At 39.1% G+C, this 17,145-nt stretch overlaps 1 protein-coding gene across 1 annotated transcript in view; it reads left to right on the top strand.

Annotated features, from left to right (window-relative positions):
• The window catches only part of LOC119658569 (histone-lysine N-methyltransferase trithorax), a 50,102-nt gene extending 35,364 nt beyond the window's left edge, over nucleotides 1-14,738 (top strand). Inside the window, exons 5-9 of the mRNA XM_038066017.1 lie at nucleotides 107-5,592; nucleotides 5,676-7,873; nucleotides 7,992-8,125; nucleotides 14,136-14,311; nucleotides 14,369-14,738. Coding sequence (XP_037921945.1) covers nucleotides 107-5,592; nucleotides 5,676-7,873; nucleotides 7,992-8,125; nucleotides 14,136-14,311; nucleotides 14,369-14,542 — 8,168 coding nt within the window. The 3' untranslated portion in view covers nucleotides 14,543-14,738. The remainder of the gene's footprint in view (nucleotides 1-106; nucleotides 5,593-5,675; nucleotides 7,874-7,991; nucleotides 8,126-14,135; nucleotides 14,312-14,368) is intronic.
• Nucleotides 14,739-17,145: the final 2,407 nt, after the last annotated feature.

The following is a 17,145-nucleotide window of genomic DNA, read 5'->3' as shown; positions in this document are numbered from 1 at the left end:
AAGGCAGTTTTCTAACAGCCTTTATCATGGTAACAATCCCCGTATCCATCCCAGGGACATCCTAATGGAATGATTCCTAATTCGCCTTTTTTTTGTCTCTATGCAGGTAGTTGCTCCATCTCACCTGTGATAGGCAATAAATATAGAAATATCAAGAGAACTTTCAAAGAAAGATGCCATGCATGCTGGCTTAAAAAATGTTTGAAAACATTTAATATATCGTCTGGTGTAAGGAAACTTTTGACTGCAAGACTTCCTGCGTCGTTATCGGAAAGTGAAAACTGCATAAGTCCATTTAGTAATAGTAGCGTTGGCAGCAGTAAAGAAAATCTTACAGCGTCAACGACTTCTGTGGACAATAAAAGCAGTAGCAATTTATTTTCCAGTTCATGCAGCAACCTAATTAATTGGTCAGAGAGTGTTGAATGCAACAATATAGCCGCTCAGTTGCCATCGAATGCGTTAACAGAGAGTAACGCTACTTTTGGCGGTAGTCCGTTAATCAAGCCTACAGTTTTAGAGAAGCGAGTTTTCTCAATCAATTCGAATATAAATACTCCAAACATTAATGAGAGTGATAAGAAAAATGTGCTAGATAGAACAAAATCTGTGATCAATGTTAATAATGACCTTAAATCGGTTTCTTCCGTTAACGAGGAAGAAAGTAACAAGAGTAAGCAGAAAAGGGTGCCTGTGGCATCGCAATTGGCTACTGCCTCAAATGAGGCTCCAAAAAGGCAGCGAATCGATTTGAAAGGACCGCGAGTGAAACATGTGTGTCGCAGTGCATCGATTGTTTTGGGACAGCCACTGGCAACGTTTGAAAATGAAGATGAAGCTCAGAGTCCTGAAGATGAAATGACGGATGAAACGTTACAAGAACCTACTCCAACATCTGTAACCGCAAATGTCAATGAAGCGGATCTCTCGGAACACACATCAAATCTGAACGTTGATGATCTCACACTAAATTGCACAAGTTGCACCAAGGTGGAGATTTCAAAAGTGCCACTAAGTCCTCCAGCTAACGCGAGTGAGGAGGAAACTGTAGAGTCATCGGACATTATGAAGAAAAGTGTAGTCGATGTTCAGAAATCACTAACAAGGAAAATTTCAAGGAGCTTTAACAGCAGGAAGAATTCACAAAAGGGAGCAAACAAACGTTCACCAGTAACTATATCAATCGATTTCTGGGAAAATTATGACCCTGCAGAAGTAAGCCAAACTGGTTTTGGTTTGATACTGACAGAGTCAATCTCTATTCGTGCTCTCTGTTTTTTATGCGGAAGCGCTGGCGTAGACCCTTTAATATTTTGTGCTTGTTGCTGCGAACCATATCATCAGTATTGTGTCGAAGATGAATATAATTTGAAACATTCCTCACTCGATGATACCATTACAAGTATATACGATACTTCTTTGAGCGTTGGAACTAACTTGAATGCCATTACTAGTAAACTCAACTGGCTATGTCCTCGATGCACTGTATGCTATACCTGTAATATGTCTTCGGGATCAAAGGTTAAATGTCAGAAATGCCAGAAAAATTACCACACAACTTGCCTAGGAACGAGTAAACGATTATTGGGAGCCGATCGGCCGCTAATTTGCGCGAATTGTCTGAAATGTAAAAGCTGTGCCACCACAAAAGTCACCAAGTTTGTTGGAAATCTGCCATTATGCTCGCAATGTTTCAAGCTTCGAAAGAAAGGCAACTACTGCCCAATTTGCCAAAAATGCTACGAAGATAATGACTTTGATTTAAAAATGATGGAATGTGGAGATTGTGAACGATGGGTGCATGCGAAGTGTGAAGGTCTTTCAGATGAGCAGTACAATATGCTGAGTACTTTACCCGAAAATATCGAATTCATATGTCGAAAATGCTCGGAGACAAATACGCAATCTAATATCTGGCGAGAAGCCGTTGCTGGTGAATTCAAATCTGGGCTCTTAAGTGTTGTGAAACTGTTGAGTAAAAGTAGACAAGCTTGTGCTCTTCTAAAGCTTAGTCCCAGGAAAAAGACGTCTCCTTGCATATGTCAACCAATACAAGCGAACCGCAATATTCAATTTAGTAGTTCAAGTTGCGACTACAGAAGTTTCGATGAAGAATCTCAGAATAGTGATGATAACGGTTTGGAAGATGTCTATGAATTCAAAGAATCGCCACCAGCTTCAGTGAAAAAATGCTTTTGCGGAGCCACTGACAAACAGCTTCCCAATGTCCCATCCTTGATCGACATCAAACGTAAAATCAACGCCTGTGAATACGTATCTGTAGCTGAGTTCAACTATGATATGATCAACGTGATCTCAGCAGCCAATTGTGATGAACTGGTTATAACGTACAAGGAAATCCTGAGTGAAACTTTTCCCTGGTTTCAGAATGAAACGAAAGCCTGTACGGATCTTCTCGAAGAGGATATGTTCGATTCGTGTAGTTTCACTCAAAATTCAGAAGTTGAATGTGATCAACAAGTCCCAGTGATCGATCTTCCCGGAGACATTGAAGATTGCTTCTATGGTTCAGTAGTAGGACAGGATAGTCGAAGTTGCATGCTGTGCAAAGGAGTTGGCGAGGGCATATCAGGTGAAGAGTCAAGGCTCATATATTGCGGTCAAAATTTTTGGGTACATATAAATTGTGCATTATGGTCGGCGGAAGTTTTCGAAGAAATTGATGGATCACTTCAGAATGTACATAGTGCTATATCAAGAGGACGACTTATCAAATGCACCCTGTGCGGGAATAGGGGAGCAACCGTTGGATGTAACGTGAAAAGTTGTGGTGAACACTTCCACTACCCTTGTGCTAGGAAAGCAGAATGCTCATTTCTTACTGATAAAACTGTCTATTGCCCCCAGCACGTCGAAGAAAGTTTGAAAAAGAAAAACGTAGAAAGTGAAAAACATTTCAATGTTCAACGACCTGTCTATGTTGAGCTTGACCGAAAAAAGAAAAAATTAATTGAACCCAGCAAAGTACAATTTCTCATAGGATCTCTAGTGGTAAAGAAACTAGGAAGCATATTTCCGAAGCTTTCGGACACAAACGAGTCTTTAATTCCGATTGATTTTTCTTGTACACGGCTTTATTGGTCGATTAAAGAACCTTGGAAGATAGTTGAATATACGGTAAAAACGTCTATTCAAAATGGAGCTCTCGCTTTTTCCACGGACTATGGTCGAAATTTTACTGTGGACCACTCAAATAATGTGAATCTCGTGCAAATAGGTCTAGCGCAAATTGCTCGGTGGCATAACAGTTTGATCGTTAATGATGAGAATGACATGTTTCTCAGACAAGAGCGATCAATGAAGCAACTATTAGAAGCGGTTAGTCAAAACTACAGTGCTGACGATGCCACGGAAGAAGAACCTCAAAATAATGCTGATTTGCTACCACCGGAAATTAAGGAAGCTATTTTCGAAGATCTTCCACATGAATTGTTGGATGGAATTTCTATGCTCGATATATTTCCAAAACTAATGATCTATGAAGATATGATAAATCTCGACTCAAAAGCTGAAACGCTTTTATCGAACGAATGTACAAAAGATGGTACTATGTCAGAAGAAGATGGAAATGAGCCTTTCCAAAAAGACGGCAATGCTGCTGTAGATTGGCCTGTCAATTTAGGTTTCAATCACGTCGAAGATGCAATGCTTTCAGCAGCGCGGCCTATATGCTCTAGTCGAGAGATTAAAAGAAGCAAATCGGAAGTATTTCAGAGGAGTCTTGGGAGTAACAGAAGCCAACAAAGATCATCTAGCTTGACTTTTAACTGCAAAATCGACGGAACGTCGGGAGCGAAGCGGAGAAAACTGTCGAAAGGATTCCAGGATATAAGAATTCCAGAGAGCGTATTGCTTTCAATTGGCAGGAGAAAAGATGAGATTCCAATTCTAGAACGTCACAGAACAATGCAGAGTGAAGATATTAAGACGAAGACGTTTAATTGGAGCGCTGCGAAAAAGTATTCTTCCTCATCCTCTGCGGAAATTAATCAAGAGAGTACTGGGAAAGTACGTGATGTTGGGGAAAAATTGAAAATTTCACAATTAGATGGCATGGATGATCTGATGAGCGAAAATGAAATGCTGGATTTTCATCAAGATCATAATATTTACGAACAAGGTTTAGTTGATTGCCCTGTGAAATGTGATCGTTGCAATTGCACGTATCGAACACAGGAATCTTATCAAAGGCATTTGGCAACTTGCGAGTCGCTATCCACAAGCGAAAGTGAATCGGAATCTGCACGTTCGCCGCCTATACAATCCCATCATATGCTTCTAACCATGGAACCAGGGAATAAAATGAATGGAAGTATCCACCAGCATCCACTTTCGTTAGTACAAAACCTGAACCAATCCTCATTAAATGCCCATGCGGTATTAAATCCGCTTCCTTGTAGTACGCCAACTTCGTTTCCAATGCCTTGCAACAGTACAACGCAGAGTATTCATATACAAAGTCTACAAAACACGAATATTCCCATAACGCAAATTAATCAAGGAGTCTCTAATATTATTCTGACCAATACTCAACAGCAGCCACAGCAACAATCGCATCAATTTTTCCCGTTGCAATCCATGAATGGATCAACGACTGTTCAATTATTACAGCAGAAAAACGAAGTGCCTACCGTATCAATGTCTACTGTACCTCTATCAAGCGTACAAGCCATGCAAAATCCATCGTCGCAAGTTTTCACCATGCCTGCATCTAATGGTGGAACTCAACAAATTGTCACCATAGCTCCGCAACAGGCGACACTTATTACCCAACCGGTAAGTGCGACAGCGAATCCTATAGTCTCAACGCTCCCTCAACCGAAGTTGTATCGAGTACAAAATGAAAAAAGTCCTCCAAAGTCAAAGCCGGTCCAATTATCACCTACAACGAAACTCAGACCAAAAGTTGCACAGAATGTACCTTCAAAGCCCATTCAAATGAAGAAGGTATTTCAAAGAACTGACAACAGGCCGATTTCCATAGTGAATGAGAGTATTCAAACGCCAGGCTTAATACTACAGCCAAACACGAACACGCAACCTATTATTGTTCAACAAATGAGCAACGGGCCACATAATATAATGTCATACGTAACAGATGGCCACAGCCAACCAGTACAGTATTTAGCTGTCCCCTCAGCTACAGACTTCAAACCTCAGGCGCATAACGCATTCATAACACCAGCAAACCCTTTGATGCAAGGCGCATTCATTCAAACCGATTCCAGTGGAAATCTTCTGTTGACGAACGCTTCAGCAGGATTACAAATGCTGTCTGCAACTCCGTTGCAGATTGCCCAACAAGCGCCACCTCAAGTTATCGGCACTCTTATACAGCCTCAATCTGGAGCGGTACAGTGCGGGATGATGTCTGCAGAACAAATGGTATTGGGCCCAGCACCTGCGTTGGAAATGGTGGCGAATCCAACGATGTTACTTGCAAGCCAGCCTGTATATTATGGACTGGAGACGATTGTGCAGAACACAGTAATGTCATCACAGCAATTCGTCTCGACCGCTATGCAAGGCGTGTTGAGTCAAAATGCCAGCTTTTCCGCGACAACAACACAGGTAAGTACGGAGTAATTATATATATTCACAATTGGAACGATTGTTTTCTTACTTTGAATTTGGTTTCGTTGCTCCCACATCAGGTTTTCCAAGCAAGTAAAATTGAGCCGATAATGGAAATGCCTAATGGATATGTGGTTTTGAATAATGTGGATGGAACAACAATCATGCAACAACCTGCCACTCAATCTAACATCATATCTGCCAACGTTTTACAGCAGCCACTAACCCAGCTACAAACACAATCGCAACCAATTCAAGCTCAAGTACAAGCGCAGCAGATAGGCAGTCAATCTATTTACAATATTCAGCAGCATCACAGTCAGCCGCAACAGACTTCTCAGTGTATTGTCCCCCAACAGATCCAAGCACCGAAAATGAATACTCTCTCTCCTGTAAAACCAACGGCAAAATCAACACCAATAGTTATGACAAAAATTCAACCGCAAATAATTAATAAAGTGATACCAAATATGTCTGTAACCAATAATCAAATCGTGCAGGATCATACAGTCCCAGCAGCCATCTCGACAGCTTCCACGGCTAACGTACCAACTGCAGAGAACAATTCTGCTGGAATGCAATCAGCAATCACAAACAAAATGTCGAAAATAATGAAAACCGCGCCGCTTTCAGTATCTCAACAGTATGCTTTGAAACCTAAAATTGCTCCTGTTTCCACGACAAATTCTTCCGTGGTAAATATTCAACCTGTTCAAAGGAAATTGAATTTGATTCGACCTTTAAATAAACCTGCATCAGTGACAATAAAGCCGAAAATTATAGCTAAGACGGCCAATCAAAAAGTGAACAATCCAGTGAAAGCTACGAATCAAATTCCAACACTGATAGCTCCAAAGCCAAGCTACACGATCCAAAGGAAACCTGTCGCGAATAACAGTAACAACGATAAGAGCGTGCCTCGCCAATTCAACATTGCATTGCTGGATAAAAGTTTGTCAGAGCAGAATCAAACCTCCCAGCCCGTCACGGTGGCATTGGAGAAAGGAGTCGTTTCTGCATCATTCCATACTCCTACTCCTGAAAGTAACGTTGTGACTAATAATTCTGTTTATCAGCAACCAACTAATGTTCAGTTTAATCCGACGTGCACGGTGAATCCAACTCAGCCTGTAACTTCGCATTCATCTAGTATCCAGCTGCCTTGCGCCCCATTCAATTCTCCATATGGTAGCATACCAACGAACATTGTCAATCCTATTCAACAAACTGCGAACAACCAATCCAACAATATAGTCTCCCGGCCAACGAATAGGGTTTTACCAATGCAAACTATCCTACAGAAACCGAACTCACCAAATTCTGTGCAGAAGATTTCAGAAACAAAAACAGCGGTAAAAGAAGAAGATTTGAAGATTTCGATAATGAATGTTTCCCCAACTAAGGTTGATGGTTTGGAGAAAAGTGAAAGTAATGTTACTGTGGAAACGCCAACACTTGCTGTGCCAGAGTTTACAGAGTTTGAGGAGCCGTCCCCCAAAATCGAAGACAAACAAATAGAGGAGAAAGATAGTGATAAGGATATGATAGATGACGATTTCGATATGAAGACGAGTTGTGATGACATTACTGATAATGATGATAGATCCGAAAGCACTTTACCTGAAGTCAAGGAGAAGATAAGTAAAATACTAGAGAATCTAGACGATGAATGTAACAACCTGAACTTCAATCAAAAGGAACAGAATCTCGATGAAAAATATCTTGTCGATCAGAAAGAAAATTTAGATCCACAAAACATTCAAGACATGCCCAGAATCGCAATCCCTACTCAAAAAGCAGAACAAATGATGATTTCAAAACCTACAGGCCCACATGTGCTTTATGAAATTCAAAGTGAAGATGGATTTACATATAAATCGACCTCAATTACTGAAATTTGGGAGAAAGTGTTTGAAGCAGTACAAATTGCCCGTAAAGCTCATGGACTTTTAACATTGCCAGAAGGTCCTCTGACTGATATGTGTGGGATACAAATGTTGGGACTGAAAACCAATGCCTTAAGATACTTGATTGAACAATTGCCAGGCGCGGAGCGCTGTAGCAAGTACACCCCGAAATATCACAGAAAAGAAACAAGCATCAGTGCAGAGTACTCTTCCGATCAAGAGGAACTAAAGGAGAATGACTTCGGCGCTGCTCGATGTGAAGCATTTTCCAAACGCTCTGATTACGATATGTTCAGTTGGTTGGCTTCGAGGCATCGGAAACAACCCATACATGTTGTTATTCAACCATCGGATAATGAATTAGTCCCAAGGTAAGAGGATTTTCTTTTTTATGTTGTGTATAGATTCGAGACTAATGGTTTCATGTCGACATTTTTAAATTTTATTGGAAGGCCTTGGAGAAACTTTATTTCTTTTCATTACTTTTAGACGGGGCACTGGAAGTAATTTGCCAATGGCTATGAAGTATCGGACTCTTAAAGAAACATATAAAGATTATGTGGGTGTATTCCGTTCCCACATTCACGGTCGAGGTCTCTTCTGTACGAAAGATATTGAAGCAGGTAAGATCACAATATTCTATTTGAAGAAAATTAGTTGAATATGTAAGGTGCTAGTTTTTGAAAAATGATAAAATTGAGGGGTCATAATTGAATGCTAACGGAATATACTTGAAAGATAAGCGAATAAGACAGTGGGGAATCTTTGAAAATCATCATAATCAACGGCTCAACAACCGGCACCCGGTCTAGGCCTACCTTAATAAGGAACTCCAGACATCTCGGGTTTGCGCCGGGGTCCCCCAATTCGTTATCCCTAAAAGCTGTCTGGCGTCCTAGCCACCATCGCTCCATCTCAGGCAAGGTCAGCCTCGTCTTCTTTTTCTACCATACATAATACCCTTATAGACTTCCCAGGCTAGATCATCGTCATCCATATGGATTAGGTGGCCCTCCTATTGAGCCGGATTTTATCCACAACTAGACAGTAATGGTGTCGATGATAGATTCCGAAATCGTCCATACTTATGTATAGCCAAGAGTTCGCAATTTTTCTTGCTAAGAATCCAAGTCTCCGAGGAATACATGAGGACTGGCAAGATCATTTCCTTTTACAGTAAGAGCTTTGACATTATGGTGAGACGTTTCGAGCGGAAGAGATTGTGTAAGCTGAAATAGGCTCTGTTGGCTGCCAACAACCCTGCGCGAAATCTTTGAAAATGCACAAAATCATCATCATTTATTTGTCTGTCCAATTAAAATAGTCACGGCCACGCATTTTTTAATGCTGCATGCACTTTCCATTCAACTCGGTTGCTATTTAGAGAACGTTAAAAAGAAAAAGACAGTGACCCTGGATGAAATAATAATAAAGAACCTTTCAGTTTAGGGGTACCCTGATCACTTTCAGTTCAAAAAATTGTTTTTTATTTTAATCTTATTTGGCGACATGCAATTCTGAATCAACTGGTGTAGAATTTCAATTAGTCCGACCATTAGAAATTGGTGAAAAAAAATTGAGATTCACTGTTTATGATCAATCGTCCTGTTGTCTTCTATGGATTTGAATGTTGCCGGCCCACAAAGAGAAAGGAATTCTGCTTCGCATAGAAATAAAAAAAAATGTTGCGGAAATTCACGACCGATATGGATTTGCACTTATCGTGAATAAGTTGCGAGAGTGGAATATTTCATGATGTGGTCAAGTAATCAGCGCTGATGACAACCCTCTTGGTGTAGTTGGCCTAAATCAATCCGGGATGAAGATTTGAGAACGTTTCCACTTCACCTGGACCAAATCTACGACCGAGAAAGCTGTGGGGAAGCCGATCTAGACGAGTCGGCACCATGCGAACAGGAAGAGAAAGACAAGCGAGCGTGTTCACAACAAACCGAAATGGTAAATTCAAATTCTCACAAATACAGTCCCTGTTCATCGAATTAGGACTACTAATGTTTTTACAAAAAGTCTGTTTTTTCGCTTTATTTTCGATTCTTCCTTCCACGAAATATGCGGCCCGAGGTCCATTGACGGAGATAAGTTACCATAGCTTCATTCCTGGTGGATTTTTATCTTTGCCGCAATGCAACCTTCATTAAACTGCTCTAATGGCCCTCTGTAACTGCCTGCAACTCGTCGTTAAATGCTGCCTAAATGGAACAAAAGAAAAAGTGTTTTTTTTTAAATATGCTTTTTAGAAAACTCCTTAATGCCACTTGCAAAATGTGTATTCCCTCTTCTTGAAGTCCCTGAGAAGAGTCCTTCAAAAACGCTCCTCACAAGCGTGTGCAATAATTCCGTGATTCTTTGCAGGAATTTTTTTCCTTTTACCACAGCACTTTGCCGTTTGTTGCGAATTTGTTCTTTATTATTGATGCTCATGCTGCTGATTCTACTCCCTGTTTAATGAGAGACCTTTTCCCTCTTTGCGATATGTTGAAAGAAAAACATGTTGGTCCTTAATAAAGCCACCACCATATTCCTTTTTTCAGCACTAATGTGTTTACACCTTGCCGTCTTGAAATTTCATCAAATTACAGAAAAGAAACTCACTTTTGCAGAACCAGAACTTTTCTGTGCCTCCAAACAACTTGACACAACTCTTCAGTACATTACCAATATTTACTCTTCAAATAAAAGTTAAAAGAAATTCTCAAAGAATTATAAAAAAAAAACAGTTTTTAAATAAAGAATACTCGGCCAATTTCCAAATTAATGTATGTTTATTGACATTAATTAAAGCTCATTACTTGCCACTTTAGTGTAAGTAAGACATCGTCCAGGTGATGTCCATCTTGAACGATGCACGACTCAAGTCTCTTCTCGAAATCCTACCATACGGACCAACAACCCTGCAGGGACGACAGCAATTTCTTGAACGATTGCATTTTTTAACGCCTTAACTCATCATTCTTTGTGTAAAATTCGTCGAACCAACTCACAACTGATTCTTAGCTCATCAGCATGACGTCTAGCTGACTGTCCTGGACTTCTGAGTACCGCTTCTCTTGTTCTTCCAACATTTTCTGGTGTAGTTACACTGCGTCTCGGGCTTATATGCTTCTTATCTAGTATGTTACCTGTTGATCTGCAGTGTTTCATCCATCTGATTATAGTGTTGCGACTGAGAACAACTCCATGCCGACCAACATTGCAAAACACATTTCTCCACTGTCAACTCCCCACAACAATCTTGCGACCTTCTCTTCAGTGTTTTCTCCTTCCACCTCCCCACCCCCTACACCTCTACTAACTGCAGTCTGCTCCGAATCTCTGGCCATTCCTCTCCTTATGCCTTCCTTGATTGAGTTCCTCATTGGTAATGTTGATCCCAATGTTGGACCTGGCCCCGATGAGCTTCCTAAAAACACATTTCCCTTCCCCTGAGTATAATCTACAACAAAAGTCAAGAAGAATGCTACTTTCCCCATATCGGGAAAGAGATCCTTATCATCCCTATCCTCAAGAGCGAAGACCCTTCTCTTGCTGTGAACTATCGCCCCATTGTCCTTCAATCCTCTTTCTCCAAAATCCTGGAAAGGTACGTCAACGACTGGTTGACCGCGCACTTCAGTCATCTCATTGTCAATAAGCAGCATGGTTTCGTGAAACATAAATCTACAATTTCAAACCTTCTGGTCTTTATCAAGTTCGTTGCTAAATGCTTTAATTCACTGTGACTGCGCTCCCTCAATCTCCCCTCCCTGCAACAATGTCGTATCTTCCTTGATATGCGTACTCTTTTCAAACTCTGCAATTCCCTGATGGACTGCTCCGCCAACTCGGATATTACTTTCCGTATCGCCTGGTCTTATAACACACGTAGTGCGGACATTTTTTATGTACCCTTCGCGGAGCTCGAAATTTACTTCCACTCTCCGATCGCGAAGTTATGCTGGTCCTACAACGCCCTATAGCTTGGGTCCTTTTATTCTATTTCCTTCTCTCGTTTTAAGCGTAAAATAAGCCATTCACTTGCTCCTCCCTCTGAGGACAATATGTAATACGGAATTTGTTTGCAACTGAACTGGCCTCTTGTGTGAAGAAGAAATATCGCCACCACACTTTCAGTACAACAAAGTTCAAAACGGTCCATCACCCCTGCGTCACCCTTTATATGCGTATTTCCAAGTAGCAGTGGTTTATGCACATTTGTGACTTACACAGACACATCCGTCTATTATCTGCCATTTGTCTGATTGATTTTTTATTATATTTCTCGCTCAGTGCCTCGTATCCACTGATATGAATTCTGAACAGGCATTCAGTATAAATCAGTATCCCTGTGCTACTCATGGCGAGACTTTGATTGTGGTCACCAAATTAATCTCTCCTGATAGAACCGTAAAATTAAGATTATGCCTACATGGAAACTCCTAGGGTTTTCATAACGACCTAGAAGTTGAAGAGAAAATATCGATCATCAGCAGGACAGACCTGTAAAAGCTGTAAGACCTTCGTGCAGGTACTAAAGTTAAGTTAAGTAAATGTTCGGAAGGAATTGCTGCTACTGTTAATCTAGTATTTAAATTACATGTACATTTAGTGGAAAATTTGCTTGGTGAAATTATGCTGCAAGTATTGCAGTACGACCACTACTATAGTTTTTTTCGGAGATTTTATTCCATTAAAAATATTCTTTCACTACTGCGTGTACTGCGTACACGAACATGGGAAATATTTAAACATTTAGATTAGCATATTTCCTGACCTAATTTGAGTTCACTTTAATCAGGCAAAGCAACGTCCGAAAGAAATTTGTTTGCTAGCATATTTGCCAACACAATGAGCTCACGAAAGATAGATTTGTGTTAAATAGTGTTATTTAGGTATATAGATAAAATTATATTTATTATATACTAGCTGACCCGGCAGACTTCGAACTGCCTCAATCGATTTGTCAGCTCGAACGATAATATTATGGCTATCAGATGGCATTCGATCCAATGCTATTTTGAACATGTTTACTAAATTGTTATTCTGATGCAGAAACATTTGTAATTCATGGACAATGGTTCTCTTCACTGTTGGATTGTGAGCACAACGATTATCAACTTCCGCATCTGAATTGCCCATAAAATAAATTTGTAAAAATTGATAATCTGCATCAGGTACTGGTAACAGTGTCCCTAATAAGTGATAAATTTGTCCTTGTATCTGTAATTTTTAAAAATTTGTAGATTAATTATTTCCGATACATACATTTTAGTAACCTTGAAAATGGGGATGAAATTGTCCTGTATAATATGTCTAGAGCCAAATGATATCATCTCGAAACAGCTGTTATATTTCTGAATGTTGGCCATGAAGTGCTTAGAATCATTTCCAATCCCAGAAACTAAAGATCGTAAAGGATCTGGTGGCGGGAGCAATTGTGGCAATTTTATTTAGCCTCCAGCACAACATAATCCAGTAGATTCATGAGTGTATTTTAACGCCTTACAATATTTACAAATTATTTTCATTTCCCCAATTGTTACCGATTTGTCAGCACTATAATCAATTGCCGGATCATAGTGGAATGCAGCTCGTTCAAGAATCACAGGAGCATTCCGTCTGCGGATTCGATCAATTTTATTATGTCGTGATTGCTGTTGTTGTGTTTGATGTGCACGAACTCGTTGCATTCTAAGCCTATCTACCTTCATTATCACTCACTAAATAACGCAATTCTGACATAGCAATACGACTATTTTCTTGATCTGTCTCTCTCTGGTCATCAGTGCAGTTAGTAAGTGAGGTAGCTCTTCGCACATTTGATTCACTGCGACGACCCAAGTCAGGTTGTCTTCTCCTCGGCATCGTAAATTGTAAATAATCAAAGTGAGAACATTTTTCGCTCACTTAGCAGTAAAGTGTCACAATCGCAAAATATCAAAAAAAAAGAGCACATTTACTGGAATGTCACTACCACAAAGGATCGCCGAAGTAAAAAAAGTTCTCGCGCACTCATAGATATCGTAACACAATATCGTAATACTTCTTTCCGTGTTCTAAAGTGCAAGAGGATGGATTGACATATTAGTTGGTTGTCAAATCTAATGTCAAATATTATCGTTGCATTCAGAAATTTAATTTGTAACAAAACTTAATATCTAGTCTAGGTCTAGGTAGTCTAGTTTGGTCTTGAAATATTTATGGAAATTCAGAGAAGGTTTAAATAGTGAAAAACAAAAATACTAAAAACAGAAATTCTATTTTCCAATACAACATGTTCTGAGCTGTGAAACATTTGATGTCTTTTTAGAAATAAAAGATTGTCACTTGGTTGTAATATGAGGTCCGATGAACATAGTGAGTGATTGAACTTTATTGAATATCAATAAAGTTCAAATTGACTCTAAATTTTATTTAGAAATAAACGTTTATATGGGAAGAAGAAAAGTGCTGTTTTTAGGGTTTTACCGGCAATTATTCGAATTTTTCTCACCTTTTAAACCTTCCCTAGACCTCCACGGACATTTCAAAACCAAGATAAGATAAATCCGTTCAGCCGTTCTCGAGTTTTAGCGAGACTAACGAACAGCAATTGATTTTTATATATAAGAAGATTTCATTGTGACTTATTTCCAGGGGAGATGGTTATCGAATACGCTGGAGAACTTATAAGATCAACACTAACCGATAAAAGAGAGCGATATTATGACAGCAAAAATATTGGTTGCTACATGTTTAAGATCGATGACAATCTTGTTGTAGATGCGACAATGCGAGGAAATGCAGCTCGATTTATTAATCATTCCTGCGAAGTAAGTAGAAATTTGGTAGTGAAATTGAAAAAGGATACTCACATAAAATCTTTGCAGCCAAACTGTTATTCAAAAGTGGTGGACATTCTTGGCCACAAGCATATAATCATCTTTGCTTTGAGACGGATCGTTCAAGGAGAAGAGTTGACATATGATTACAAATTTCCATTCGAAGAGGATAAGATACCATGCTCATGTAGATCAAGAAAATGCAGAAAATATTTAAATTAAGAATAAAGTGAAAAAGGAAAATGGAGAGTTGCGACAGAAGGAAAGTGTCTAAAGTACATTTCTAATGTTTTTAATTTTTAGCAGTATTTATTGGATTTTATATGTTAATCTTTATTTATTAAGTACAGAAATCACTTGAAAATTAATTGTAAATACATAGTATTTAATTAGAGATAATTATTGTTTCATTTTAAAAATAGAATTCAACTGATTTCACTCTCAGGTGCTACTTCTGTCTCCGAAAGGTACATTTCCTATGGACTTCCCCTGTCGATTTAGCAATTTGGTGAGATTAGAGCGAATGAAAGAGGCACGAATTTGTTCATTTGAACATTTTTTTTATGGATATGAATTTTTCAGGAACGTCAATCTAACATTAATATATTGGTTTACAATCTGTTCAAGCATTTCGAAGTAAGCATGAAAGTTAAACCAATTCATATGGAAGATTGCCTCAAAAAAGGATCCTAGATCCCACTATTTAGTCTTTTATGTGGTATAGGATCTGCTTCCTTATCGTAATGCAGTGCTTCAACATGGGCCTTCAATCATCTGGGTTCAATGATTGCCTTCATCAGTTAAATAAATTGACACTTATTAGTTTGTTTATTGTGTCGGTAGCAGTTTTCCTCAATGACTTAAAAAAATAAGTTCCGCGTTGTAATGAATGATTCAGTTTATGGTGGTGACCTTTCACGCATTTCCTATTGCAAGGGTAATGCTGGACGGCTCAAATGATACAAAAATTTCGGTCTTGCATATGTTTCTGGTCTTTGTCCCAAGTAGTTGCCAGAAGCCTTCTTCCTCGGCATCGGATTGATCTATTCATGATGTGTAGATGGTGGACAACAGAGACAACAGTGAGCTTCATTAACAGGTTATTAAATCACCCGACTTCTTTCATGGCTTCACCGCCGAGTTTCTTACAGAGCACAAATATGAAGGCACTTCTTACAAAGAGTTCTTGTGGAGGTCTTTAGCGTACAGACATGGATTTATTTATATATATATGGTTGCCATTGACCCCTAGGTGGGGTATTGCGCGACAACCACACTTACGCGCCATAGTTCGCGTTTACCTGAAATGCCCTTCAGCTCGCACCACGACTTCCCGAGACACTCGCACTCGTCTTCTACTACTTTGCGCCAAGTGTCCTTAGGGCGACCAACTCGTCGGCAGTCCTGGGAGAGTGGATCCACTGCTTGGCGCAGCCAACAATTGTCGTCTTCCGATCACAGTGCGTATCAGTTCACTTGCATAGGAACACAGAAAAAACGCATTCAACACCCAGTTCACTGCCACCGTCGCACACTGGGGCCTTTACAGGGCGCTCGTGTTCAAAACTTCAAAACCATTTTTTCGTGTTAGAATATTATTGTAAGTAATAAATAATGGGATAAAAGCATGACTAAATTATAAAAAGACGTAATTTCGCATAATATATATGTATGTAAAACGCGAAATTTGAAACAATAAAAACCTTAGAACATTTAACACATTTTCAAAGCTTGGTTCAGTTGTTAGGTAAAGTAAAATATTAAGATAAGGATGATTTCAATAAAAAATGATTATAATCAAAAGAAAAAAAAAATTAGGAATGTGTATTTAATTGTACTTGATTCTTTTTAGAGCCTAATTTTTTTAATCTAATTAAGAGGAATCATCGGAATCCGTGATTTGAAGGACTTGTACTGAGGAAGCTGAATTATCCAAGTCCGCCATTAACATATTGTATCACAAACATCCCTATCGAATGATTTTCCCTTTAGAGTTGGTAATTTTCGCAGGTTAGTAATAAAGGGATCAGAAAAAATTAAGAGTCTATTCAAACTGTCTGTAGTATTGTGAAGCCTTTCGGCTAAAATGTTCCCCGTAGGCCTTAAAATCTTTGTTTCGGGCTTCTTGTGCTTCCTTGCTGATCTTTTTGATTGGTAACAATGCGTGCGAAATAATTTCTGGGGCGTATGTATAATTTGGCCGTTCCTAAACAGTAAATTTTGTTTATTTATATCGAAACCACATGAACTTGTTTATAGAATCATGTAATCGTCTAATAAGTTCTTTTTCAACTCCAGAGATAGTTGCGGATTCTTCAAAATTTTGAAAAAGCTTCGTGACTGCATTCCCATCGTTACTGTTACTTTATCCAGGTTTTGGTTGATCGATTATTACCGACATTTTTTCCCTCAATTTTTCTTGAAGAATTTTTTTGTTGTTCTCAACAATATCTTGGGTTTCTTTTGTGATTCGCCAAGATTTAATCGATAATTTGTATGTTAGTTGCAGTAAAAATTCAAATGCTCTTATCCATGAGTGTAACACTGACCAAACGACAAGAAGCCATTTGTTGTTAAAATCTTTAGACCGCATAAATAGCATCGGACAGAAGATTTAGTCTCACTTAAGGCATTGTATAATTCACCATCGTGAATCTGGCTTTATGCGCCACAGATTATTCTTTATCATCGATCATTATTGTTGGCAAGTTCTGATACGAATTTTTGTTTATACTGTGGATGACTGGAACTACCATCGAAACTCCACTTTAAAATTAGGGTTAGAGAATCCAAGGATCTAAACTTCTAATGATATCTTTTTGAGC

The sequence above is a fragment of the Hermetia illucens genome, chromosome 6 (genome assembly GCF_905115235.1).
Source record: "Hermetia illucens chromosome 6, iHerIll2.2.curated.20191125, whole genome shotgun sequence".
Lineage (NCBI taxonomy): Eukaryota > Metazoa > Arthropoda > Insecta > Diptera > Stratiomyidae > Hermetia > Hermetia illucens.
Note: the sequence above shows the minus strand (reverse complement) of the source record. Positions and strands in the feature narration are given on the sequence as shown.